The 12,249-nt window shown below is 35.5% G+C and overlaps 1 protein-coding gene across 1 annotated transcript; it reads left to right on the top strand.

Moving 5' to 3' along the window:
* Positions 1-3,530: 3,530 nt before the first annotated feature.
* On the top strand, positions 3,531-11,054 carry LOC100893324 (beta-1,4-galactosyltransferase 6). Its single transcript, XM_030981831.1, has 7 exons — positions 3,531-3,710; positions 5,008-5,058; positions 6,398-6,666; positions 7,278-7,394; positions 8,159-8,346; positions 9,513-9,737; positions 10,819-11,054. Exons 1-7 carry the CDS (start codon positions 3,680-3,682, stop codon positions 11,015-11,017), a joined length of 1,080 nt encoding a protein of 359 aa, XP_030837691.1. The 5' UTR covers positions 3,531-3,679; the 3' UTR covers positions 11,018-11,054.
* Positions 11,055-12,249: the final 1,195 nt, after the last annotated feature.

Below are 12,249 nucleotides of genomic sequence, written 5' to 3'. Positions count from 1 at the left end.
CTACAAAAAAATGTCGGCAGTATCTTTTAAGGCTTTTATAATCGAGACCATGATTTTTCCGATAACTAAAGAGAAAGTTGAGTTCTGAGAGGTGAAAAATAAGCTGTGAGCGTTTTCATTGTTATTATGCAAGTGTGGAAGAACATCAGAGTAAAAATGTTCCCTGAAAAGCATGGCTCATCAAATACCTTTATAATGTGACACGTAAGAGATTAAAAATGTGGGTCTAATTTTTTGTTTATGCCACAGGTGTGTGTAATCCCATATACATCTATCTCAAGTTTCTGTGCACAGTGCTTGTTACTTGTACTAAGACCGTGCCAAATTTATCATTATTCGGATGATTCCAGAACCTTGCAGTACACAGCAATATATGCTACATCATCAACTTTTTCTGATCGATTCCACACCGGCGTTTCTTTTACAATGTATTACAAAGGTATTACAATTACCCCGTGAGAATGTTTAACCTCCACTTTGACAACATGTTAAAAGCCAGGAAGCGAGTTGTAGTTCTTTATCTATTCTCCATTAATCATGTAGAATGTTGTTTGTATTTGTCTCTTGCTTGTTAAATCATTGATTCATTTATTTGTTTATCTATTTATTAAGAAATTAATTAATTAATCAATCAATCAATTGATGTTTTCATCGATTGATCGATTGATTTATGTCTTTATTTATTTATGCATTTATTTGTCTATTTATTTGTTTTATTCATTTATTTAATCATTTATTTATTCATTCATTTATATATATTGATATATATATATATATATATGCTGTTATTTCTCTTTTTATCGTCGTTCTAGTCATCTTTGTTGTCAGTTGTCGTTTAACATTCCAGTTTCAAGTTTCACGTTTATTTGTTCCACATTTCACACAAAATAAAGACAGATATATAAAATATAAATTACATACATGTATATCTAAATGTAGTATGAGCACGTCCCAATGATACTTATCTTATATGATATATTAAGGGGAATGTGAGGAACCTATTAAAAATCAGTGCTTGTATATTATAGGTTCTTGATATAATAGACATTGTAGATTTTTTTTTAAAAACCGTAGCAGTAGAGAAAGACATAATTTAGAGGGTGAATTTAAAAATACAATGGATTAAGGAAACTTGTATACAAATGCATTAGTATTCAAGCCCAGAGTCACTTTGTTGAAATGCGTAGTCACCCGAGCAATTCAGTTTACAAAGTAATTAATTCATTACAGTTATAAGAATTTAATAATTTATGACAATAGATGAACATTTTCAATACAATACATAATTGAAAACGAACAAAATTAAGAATTAAGGAGAAAGTAAAACATGCAATCCGGCAGTTTGTATTGATTTGGGGGCAAGAGTTTCGAGAACGCAACAGCACATGTTCCCCATAATTTTACACATTGCTAATAATAGGTGCATACTCCTGTGAATAAAAAATAGAATGCGATACCTCGTTCGCATCACTCATTCGTGTATTATTTTTGAGGCGGGAATAATATACAGTATTGTGAGAGTGCCAACCTGTACCAGAAAGATATCGCGTATATTCCGGAAGTGTCGCGTTCGCTTCCTTCCCTTAATAACCCTGACACCAATAATGGTATTATTATATGAGGGGCGGAGCATTAACTTTATATTTGGGGGAGCGGGGTGGGAGGGGCTCTTAATTTACATGATTAAAATATAGCGTATAGTTAGTACAGTATTTAAGCTAAGGATGACACACATCTCTAAATTGTGATTCATCTTCCGTGCTATGACTTCTTCGGAAAATGTCCTGTCTTCAAGCCTATCTGCACTAGTTTGGCCAAGAGGGATTATACCTCCCTGCATGGTCACTAACAGGTGGTTATCTCAACAAATCAGCTCTCAATTAAGTTACATAAAAAAGGGGACCATGGGGGCCAACGGTTACCACTTAGGCATTGTTTGCTTTATAGAGGGCGCAAGTAGCTATTAGTAGCGCAGTGGGCCTTTAAAAACATCACGTAATATGCTGCATGAAATAATGAAATACAATTTTTATTTGTATTATTATTTTTGCAGGTTTTGCTGGCGAAACGTGAGGAGAACGGTATATAACCCATTTACGTGGATCACGATCCTATTAATCTGTGCTTTGTACTCATTTTTCTTCGGATATCATGATGATTTTGAACTCAGGAGAAAACTGCTAGAAGGCCCTGAAGGTATGTGAATATTAGGCCTATCATTGCTATCATCATTATTTATATTATTATTCTTATAAGTATCGTTATTAATAATATTCATGTATCATTGTTATCAATATTATTAATATTATTATCATTATAATTATTATCATAATTACTGGCATTATCATTAACACTATTATTATTATTATTATTGTTTTTATTATTATCGTACTTATAATTACTATTATTGCTATTAATATTCATTTTTGTTTGTATTACCATTATAATAATTTTTATTTATATCTTTATTATTATTAATGGTAGTACTAAAATAGTGTTATTATTATTTTCATCATCATCATAATCAATCTTGATCATCATTATGATCAATAACTTTCCTTCTTTTTGTGTAGATGCTACTCATTCGATTCTGTAATGATAAACATTTCATATCTATTTCGCTCGTTTGCCTCCAACTCCGACAATCAATAATTGACTAAGTTGACATTAATGGTTTTGAAACTATATCAAAAAATGTATAGGCCTATATTAAAACAAACCGGTTTTAGTAAGAAATCCTTTACTTAATATGTTCGAGACGCATAATAGTGGCCTCTCGTGGGGAATTCGACACCATTCGGGTGTTTACCAAATAACAGGTGTTGTCAATTAACAGGATTAGCCTTCAATTTTATGACAAACAGGCTTTAAGCAATGCTCTGCGTTTTAAACCCACCCCATATAATTTGTATAGTAAATTCGTTATCTTAAACATATCCCTCACCAAAAGACTCTGAAAGACTTGGGGAGGGGGGGGGGTATTATTTTCTTGGTGGGACTACGGGTTTGCTGTATGTGAGACTTGTATACCTACTAATGGTATTTCCAAAACGTCTGGTTTCAGCAAATTATGACCTTCTGCACACGGAAAATGACGACCATCTTCCTTTAGTGTCCCCGAAAACAGTGAATAACAAGGAGGATTTGAAATACATATGTTATGAAGATGAATAATCAGCGTCTAACAGTCTTAAAATACCACATCGTATAGAAACTCTATACCTTGGGTATTGTCGTATGCGCATTCTTTGCGATGCAGGTTTATAACTCCTAGTAATGATCATGTATAATTCGATATGTTAGCTCAACATTGCAACGATAAGGATAATATTGGTGAGTTGGGAAATAAAGGGAATTAATTAAGGGGATTAATCTTCTATTATGCCCATGTACACGAATTAGCAGATTCCAGACATAGTATTTTACATTGTTGTTTCCTTGTGAAGATATTAATTTAGGCCTATACTTTTGCATTAATAATGTGTGCTCTATATTTGTTTTCTTATCATTGAATTATGCCATAGAATGGAATATTAAGCAGCCATTACGCAAAACAAATGAGAACAGAACTGGTCCATTCCATTACCATAGAGGGCGGCATAACAGAACAGGCAGAACAAGGGCAGATGTGAATGCCGGGTTGTACAGAAAATCCAATGGCACAGAATACGATGACGTCATGTCTTCGGAAGGCAGCTGGCAGGAAAAGGGTAGGTAGAAGAGAAAGAGAGAGACAGAGAGACAGAAACAGAGAACAATGAAAGGAGGAATGAAAGAGAAAGAAGACACAAAGCTAAAAATAGCAACTAGGGCTTTTACAAATATGTATACATATTTTTTTATGTATATAACATTACCATGCAGAATATCAGATGTAATGTCTCATTGGTTTATAAATACAAAACAAATTGATATTACAAAATGTTATTTGTTGATTACTATGTTTGATATCATATGTATATTTCCAAAATACAATTTTTTTCAGGGGTCCCAAAATTTAAAATGACATACCGATAGATATTCGACTGAGCTCATCACTAAATAGTTTAAAGAGAAAATTTAAACTGTATTTGCTAAGACAATACTCAATAGTGCAATAACCTTTATTCTTAATGTTCTTCAGACTGAAAAGTGTGTGTTGGTGTGTATGGGAGAGAGTGTATGTGTGAATGCAAATTATTTCCTTTTTTCTTCCTTTTATAACAAATACAAAATTCAAATAATGTACTAAGTGTTTTATACAATTACTGGAGACAGACTTTTACATTAGGCCCGGCCTTCCTGTCTAGTCTCCAAATACTTTCATTAATGTACATGTTTAGAATATTTTCCCCTTGTTCCTCATGTCTTCTCCACTTGTGTTATTCTCATGTTATATATTGATACATGTATTATATTACAACTTTTATATGTTTGTTTTCCTTTGCATTTTTTTAATGAAATAATTGAATAAAGTGAACTTGAACTTGATATTTGTGAATGCTAATAGCCTGTGTTGTAAGAGCTCGAGCTCTGTTAATTATAGTTTTGTTATTAGATATTTTTCAATGCTAATTACTACATTTTGTAGGTAATAAGGAAAGGAATATGAAAAGGAAAAATAAAATGTTTAAAAAAAAATCATATGATCTTTCACCCACCAAAGGACGGTGTCAGACTAGGACAGTGACACATGGTATGACATAATAAAGAAGGAATCTAAATTATAGAGAGTAATGCAGAAAGAACCAAAATAAGGCTCTGGCGTATGGGCCTAAAATTGGCAAAACACCAGAGAGAGAGAGAGAGAGTATTGTGCACTAAAACACAGTTTTATCAAATAGAAAATAAGTCCTGGGACCCGTTTCACAAAGCCTTTTTCCAATTACATATAACACATATCAGTAACGAATCTGCTGATAGCCAATCAGAAGCAAGGATTTCCCTTGCTTATCACAAAATGTCACTAATGACACGTTTTTTTAAACGGTTCCCTGTTCCTTGTTTTTCTTTCTAATTCTGCTTTAGGTAAAGGGACTAAGATCACGGACGAATCTTGCAAGCTTGGATTTAGAAAAGGTGAGCTTTATTTTTCTCATGAACCATACATTATGGCAACATTAATAATGCTTCGAAGATTATATTTTGTAATCAAAGACGGTGTTATCAATCGAAGAGCGTGAATAGTCCCCCCCCCCCCCCCCCACACCAGTGTTATTTAGGGAACGCATAAACTATGCATGCTACCTCCTTTTGAAAACACCCCCCTACTCTCTTTAAAAAAAGAGTGAATTTTCACTCTATTTTCACTTTCTTGGGAGTGACGTCCGTGATCACTTGTTTAGGAGTGAAAATCGATTGATTTTAGAGTGCTCTCTAAGAAGAAAAGAGTGAATGTTCACTCTATTTTCACTACATTTTCACTCTCCAGAGGAGTGACGTCCGTCATCACTCGATTTTTTTTTAGGGAGTAATACGCCCGTGTGTGTAAAGTCAATACGGGCCGGATTTTTGTGTACTACGAGCCGGACTTTGGTGCGTGAAAAGTACCGCTTTACCGGACTTTTGGGGAACACGCATGGTATCCCTCCGTTCACGGAGTGGGGGGGGGGGGGGATAGTGAAGCTACTTCTCGATCAAGTAGATCCATTTTTTTTTTTTTTGCATTACCATAATGCATTTGATGCCAGGTATTTAACAAACAAAGCAAATTTAGCTTATTGACAACATAATGAGAGGCTAAAAATCACTGTTTCATGAGTCCGATCAAAATTTGCCACTTTTTCAACTTTCCCAAAGTTTTTACCCATGCATATTGTTTTGAGAGATGCATGTATAACATTAATTAGAAAAGTGTAGCAGTGTTGCCATCATTTGATTAATTCAGCCCTCAAAATAAGTCCTGTCTTGAAATGGAAACTGGAAAGAAAAATGGAAAGAAAATTAATGGACGTCTGGGTTGTGATTGGATCGAGGGTTAATTGATTCTCGCTCTTGTATCGGTTTACTCTGTAAAGCCAAAAGAAAACAAATTATTTAAACTCATCAAGACATCGATTTGATTTTTTGATTTTTTTTTTTTTTGGGGGGGGGGGGTCGATTAAAAAAAAAGAAGGATTGATAGTTTTGGGACGAGATGATATTTTGTTCATGTGTTGATGTACGGGTGTGGCGTTTCCGCGCCCATTTATAAAGGATGTGTATATTTTGTTTAGGCCTATATATTTAAAATATTCAGTCTATTGTTATTGATAACATACTAGGCATAAACATTTGTTGTGATTAGGCTGAAACAATCGATATAATACGTTGTGTCTCGGCCCATTACAGACAATTAATTTTCCAAAAAATAACTTTGATTGCCCCCCCCCCCCCCTCTTTTTGTTTTCTTTTGCTTTCTTCAATATCACGCTTGCAGAGCTCAACAGCCGATTCCAAGCTTACACCGAGGAGATCAATCTCGGGAACGTAGAAGAGTCGATCTTCGGCAAGAAGAGAACGAGTGTCGTGCTCTATGTGGCTAGAATGCGCGCCATCTTAGACCACGTCATGAACAGACTCCCGTCCAGTCGTTTCATTAACCACGATGGATACAGGCGAGAGAACGAGAGGGGAATACGAATAGGCAACTACACGTATTACGCGGGCGGACATTGGGTGCCGCTGGATTGTGAGCCTAAATGGAAGGTGAAGAACACTGTTGCCTGTAAAGTTAAAATACCCTTATCTTGCTTATTTCCATGACTTTTATATCTTCTCATAACTTTATTGCTCAATCTCTATGACTCGTTTGATGCGTAGATAACATTTTTGAAAATCAAAAGAGTCTTTGAGATTGATCAACAATATTTTTGAGAAAATATAAACTTTATCTGTCAAGAACAAAGCATATCGACACACTCATATCCTGACAAAAGATCAGAAGAAATTATTCCAATTTTATTAGCAACATTATAATATTTGCTATGCGGATGTTGAAGAAGTGCAGGTAGTGAAAATAATCCATCAAACTCCCTTTAGACTATTACAACTAGAGGAAGAGTTATGGTTACATGTAGGTGTAATTCTTACTGGCGATTGGGGGGGGGGGCATTAGGAACATGTGATGTGCCCCACCTCAAGTTTCGTTTGATCAGGAAATAATGGATGCTCATTACAATGGCTTGACACTGACAGTGGCAATTACAATGTGAAAATTCATAATGGAAATGGCATTTACGCAATCTCATGTCACCCACAATACTGTTCGGTTGTACTTTAAATGTTTTTTGTTTTTTGTTTTGTTAAATTACTTGCAGGTAGCCATCGTTATCCCGTTCAGAAATCGGCACAACCATCTGTCCATTTTAATACGAAACCTTGTACCTCTTCTCAAGTTGCAAATGCTCGAGTTTCGGATATTCGTTTCAGAACAGGTATGCCATCCTTTATTTCTTTTTCCCGCGTCTTTTCTCGCATGGGCAGAGAAAGTTTTTTTTTTTTGTCTACAAACTTGGAAAACCCATCGAGACGAATACTGGATACGTGCTCGTGAAAGCTATGTAATCATTATTCATTTATTCACCGACGATACGTTCTCTGATACACAGGTGGAAGTATCCTTCTCATTAGGGCAAACGAAAGGTGTTAATGAAGCACCCCATCACTTTGGCAGTGATTATTCTAACACGCTCAGAGTAGGACGTCTCCATGTGTAAAAGTATGAGGATTTGTGGGGTCATTTTTTTATACCAAAGCTAACAACTACCTTAACTATTCTTCTTCTTCGGTCCATTCGTATCCCCTTATTCTATTTCTCGTCTTTACTTTTTTTTCCTTTTCATTATCATTATTATCACTATTATTATTGTTATTATTATTATAACTAGTATTAGTAGTGGTAGTATTACTATAGTCGTTATCATTGTAATAATATTGGTATAGTATAAATTATCATGGCTATGGTTGTTATTCTTACTATCATTATTAATATTATATTTGTTGTTATTATTTATATCATCATTATTTGTTATTATCATCATTATCATTGTTATTATTTATATTGTTATCATCCTTATTTTTCATTGATTGGTGAATTTATCTATTTTGTTAATAACTTATTCATCAGTTAGTCATTAATCAATTCATATCGTCATTCATTTTACTTATTTACTAGCCATTTTTTATTTTATTTCAACAGGACAATACTTTGATTTTCAACCGCGGGATGATGAAAAACATCGGGTATCTAGAAGCTCTCAGGTTTGGTCGGTGGGACTGCGTTGTATTTCATGATATAGACCAGATACCAATGAGAGGGGCAAACTACTACGGATGCGATGGCATGCCTAGACATTTCTGTGCCAGGCCAGAGGAGATGGAATTTAAGTATGTACCACTTATGGATGTCCATTATAATTTCGTAAACCATTTAAATAGTGTAATTTTAGATTGCCCAACTACGTTTCGACTTCATTTTTGAAGGGGCAAAAAGGACACTTGAATATGAAATGAGATTTAAAGCCACACTGTCCTACTTGTAGCCACTTGCTCCCTCTACAGAGTGAGTCAAAAACAAGTTTACACCTAGAAATTTATTTAAAAAAATCATCGATGAACATGACATTATTATATGTCTTATGAAAGAGTGTTTTATCCCAAATCATTTGGTACCGTTTTTGCTTGAATGAACAGGAGACATTGTTTGCGAGAGTGCAAACATCGACTTGCGCCAAAGTTGCCTATGTGATGTTTGAATAAAACAATCGGGATTTGGGTATTAATTCGGTCTTTGCAGATCCAAATAACATCCCTTTTAAAATTAATCATGCCACACATATCAAATATCGAATATCAAAAATCAACGAACATTTGTGCGCGCGTGTGTAGGTGTGTGTGACAGTAAATTAATATACATCTACTGAAAGAGTGTTTTATCCCAAATCATTTGGTATCATTTTTTTTTGTGTGTGGTATGTGTTCACGCTTGGATGAACAGGAGGCATTGTTTGCGAGAGTTCGAAAATCGACTTGCGCCAAAGTGATGCCTACAGCATGTATTATGTTGGGATTAACGGAGTGAGAGAATGAATTGAATGTATCAAATGAAATGCATTGCATATGCTTTTTGCAGAAGCAAAGTCACACACGCACACGCGCACAAATGTTCGTTGATATTTGATATTCGATATTTGATATTTGTGGCATGATTAATTTTGTTAGGGATGTTATTTGGATCTGCAAAAACCGATTTAATACCCAAATCCCAATTGTTTTATTTAAACATCACATAAGCAATTTTGGCGCAAGTCGATTTTTGCACTCTCGCAAACAATGCCTCCTGTTCATCCAAGCGTGAACACATACCATACAAAAATGATACCAAATGATTTGGGATAAAACACTCTTTCATAATAATAATTTACTGTTCATAAATGATTTTAAAAATGATTAACAATTTTCTAGGTGTAAACTTTTTTTGACTCACACTGTACAATAGTATTTATTCCTCGAAAGTTGTTGATATCATGTTGTTAATCACATTATCTTTTCAGACCGGCATACGCACTCCTGTTCGGCGGCGTCGTCGGGGTGACAGAAGAACAGATGACGAAATCGAATGGTTATTCTAATTTCTACTGGGGGTGGGGTGGAGAAGATGACGATTTATTAAAACGACTGTATAGCAGCGGCTATAAACCAACACGTGACCTACGAGAGGGCTTCTATCGGACGCTCAACCATACCAAGAAAACACAAAACGAGATGTGCGATGAGGCGTAAGTATATAGCATTATTTTACTGAACTTTATCATTAATTGTAATGTTCATAGATCCATTTGCGGTATGCAATGAAAATAACAATTTGAATTTGGAGCACTCATATTGCTCCGGTTGTCTCATTTTCGCTCGCTGGACGTATATAGCAGACGGCAATCGGCGGATTAGACGACACTTGGTAGTGAATTTTTATGTGAGATTGCTTTGCTAAATATAAAATACAAGAACATTTTCCATATCTTTAAACTATCATTGATATCTGATAATTAAACAGTTATTAAAATAAACCTACCAAACTACATAATACAATGAAATACTTGACTTAAAGTAGGGGAGTTTGATGTAATGCACAATTGCACCCCTTTGTAAATAATCGAATAGTCCATGGCGATCATGAATATTCATGTTTTTGCTTACCTCGGCAAATTGCTTGTCTATGACTAAATGGAAAAAATACGGTGGGGGGGGGGGGGGGGGTTGGCTGAAATGCACATAATGAACCGATCAGAACTGATCTATGATAAGTCATGCTTGTTATCCTTCGTGTGTTTGACCTATAACCTTACAATCGCGTGTCAAATTGCAGCCAAAGTTGACTTGTTTCACATGTGTTATATAGACAATGGCGAGCTAGCGACCTATTTTGACCAAATTACGGTGGATGAACTTTCAAAAGTCAATGCGACATGAGGGTTCCAATGAAAGAGCTAGTGTTAAATGAATTTTTAGCGATTTTTTGTTGTTGTAAAAGTCAGTAGGCTAACATGTTAGGCTGCTGGTCTCTGACGGATAGAGGGTGTTGTCCAATGAGACTATTCGGAGCCATTTTTATTTGTTTTTATGTTGGGGGAGGGGGAGGGGGCCGGGCTTTGGGAACTCTTGCATTCATTTTTAAGTGAGGGGAAGGTTTGAGCCCCTAAACTCCCATCCATCCCCTCTACAATCACTATAAGGCTTGATGTAGATGTCTGAGCATATTGTTGTCCTAGAGGTGGTTTGATAAGGTATTTGTCCTAAAATATGACACTGGGAGTGTTCTACTAATCCCCTCTCTCTTCTTATTTCATCAATCCATTCCAGATTCTGTCTGCTAGATTCATGCACCAAGCGCATGTCATGGGATGGAATCAACAATGCAGCGTACACTGCAAGCCGACTGAAGTTATCGCTTCTCTTTACTCAAATTTCGGTCGATATCAGACGTGAGAAGTGGAACAGTTGGTTTGGTCCGTGCACGAATACAGAAAAGTTGGTCGATACTGATGAAAGTGTCACATGATGGCGGCACATTAAATGTATACATTTTTATATACCGCTATAATTATACTAGGCGTCTGATTAACTGGTCTAACCTGCAGGCCATCAAATTTGCTACTCACTGCTGGGCAGTAGAGCGAAAAATAATGACCTGCACACTTTATGTATACAGGGCGTATCATAATAAAGGATATTGAAGTTTAATGACGATTTATATGAAAACTACTGATTTCATAATCAAGCATTTATGTCTGTTGTAAAGGACAGAATGTCCTCTTGTTAATGACACCCCGATCATACTACTACTGTCACAGTTGACTGAATAACAAAGCATTGCTGTCCACCATGTGAAAGGTGCACTGTGACAAGTTAGCATTCACAGATAAATTCTAAAGATTAGTGCTTGTGTCAGCCCAGACATATTGAAATGCTGAACAATGAGTGGATTATGTGTCTAAGAAGGAAATGTTATCAAACTTGGCACAGTGCACCTTTCACATGGTGGACAGCAATGCTTTGTTATTCAGTCAACTGTGACAGTAGTAGTATGATCGGGGTGTCATTAACAAGAGGACATTCTGTCCTTTACAACAGACATAAAATGCTTGATTATGAAATCAGTAGTTTTCATATAAATCGTCATTAAACTTCAATATCCTTTATTATGATACGCCCTGTATACTTGCGTGTAAAATGCATCATGCGTATCAAAATCGACCCAAAGGAAATTTCAGTACTCGTGTGCGTTATGTGCGCCAATTTGTGCGCGAACGGGACGCGTTATTTTTTCTTTCTGCGGCACACATTGGGATTATGTGCGTGTTGAGCCTATGGGAAAGTTTAGGGTTAGGGTTAGGGTTAGGCTAAATCAAGACCTCTTTAAAAAAAAAAAAAAGCCTTAATCTGTGCCGCAGAAAAAAAATGACGCGAACGGGACAGTGACATGTATTACCCAATCCGCATACGGTTTCTATTGACAAAACCATTACGTATTGTAACCGCCCTGAAGAGGATTTATTAATAGTAATTTTTGTAATCATTTCATAATAAACAAAATCCTCTGATCATTATCAATGCAAAATGTGTAAAAATGCATTCGAATGTCAAAAAAGCTATTCTAATTTGAAAATAATAATTTCAGGGCATATTGATTCACTCTTCAACTTTGAAATAAGCAAACTTCAACTCCAATCTTACATATGGGTTGCAATACCGTATTTGTTTATCAGCCTATACCATAAATAGTATATGATA

This window comes from Strongylocentrotus purpuratus, unplaced genomic scaffold, assembly GCF_000002235.5.
Source record: "Strongylocentrotus purpuratus isolate Spur 01 unplaced genomic scaffold, Spur_5.0 spur5_scaffold_12, whole genome shotgun sequence".
In the NCBI taxonomy this organism is placed as follows: domain Eukaryota; kingdom Metazoa; phylum Echinodermata; class Echinoidea; order Camarodonta; family Strongylocentrotidae; genus Strongylocentrotus; species Strongylocentrotus purpuratus.
This window is presented reverse-complemented; position numbering and strand designations above follow the sequence as displayed.

What these genes read in the sequence shown, in the direction of transcription:
- LOC100893324 (XM_030981831.1), top strand. Translation starts at nt 3,680, where the DNA reads ATGTCTTCGGAAGGCAGCTGGCAGGAAAAGG. An exon ending in ATTGTGAGCCTAAATGGAAG is followed by an intron (nt 6,667 to 7,277) that starts GTGAAGAACACT and finishes AATTACTTGCAG; the next exon opens with GTAGCCATCGTTATCCCGTT. An exon ending in GGATATTCGTTTCAGAACAG is followed by an intron (nt 7,395 to 8,158) that starts GTATGCCATCCT and finishes TTATTTCAACAG; the next exon opens with GACAATACTTTGATTTTCAA.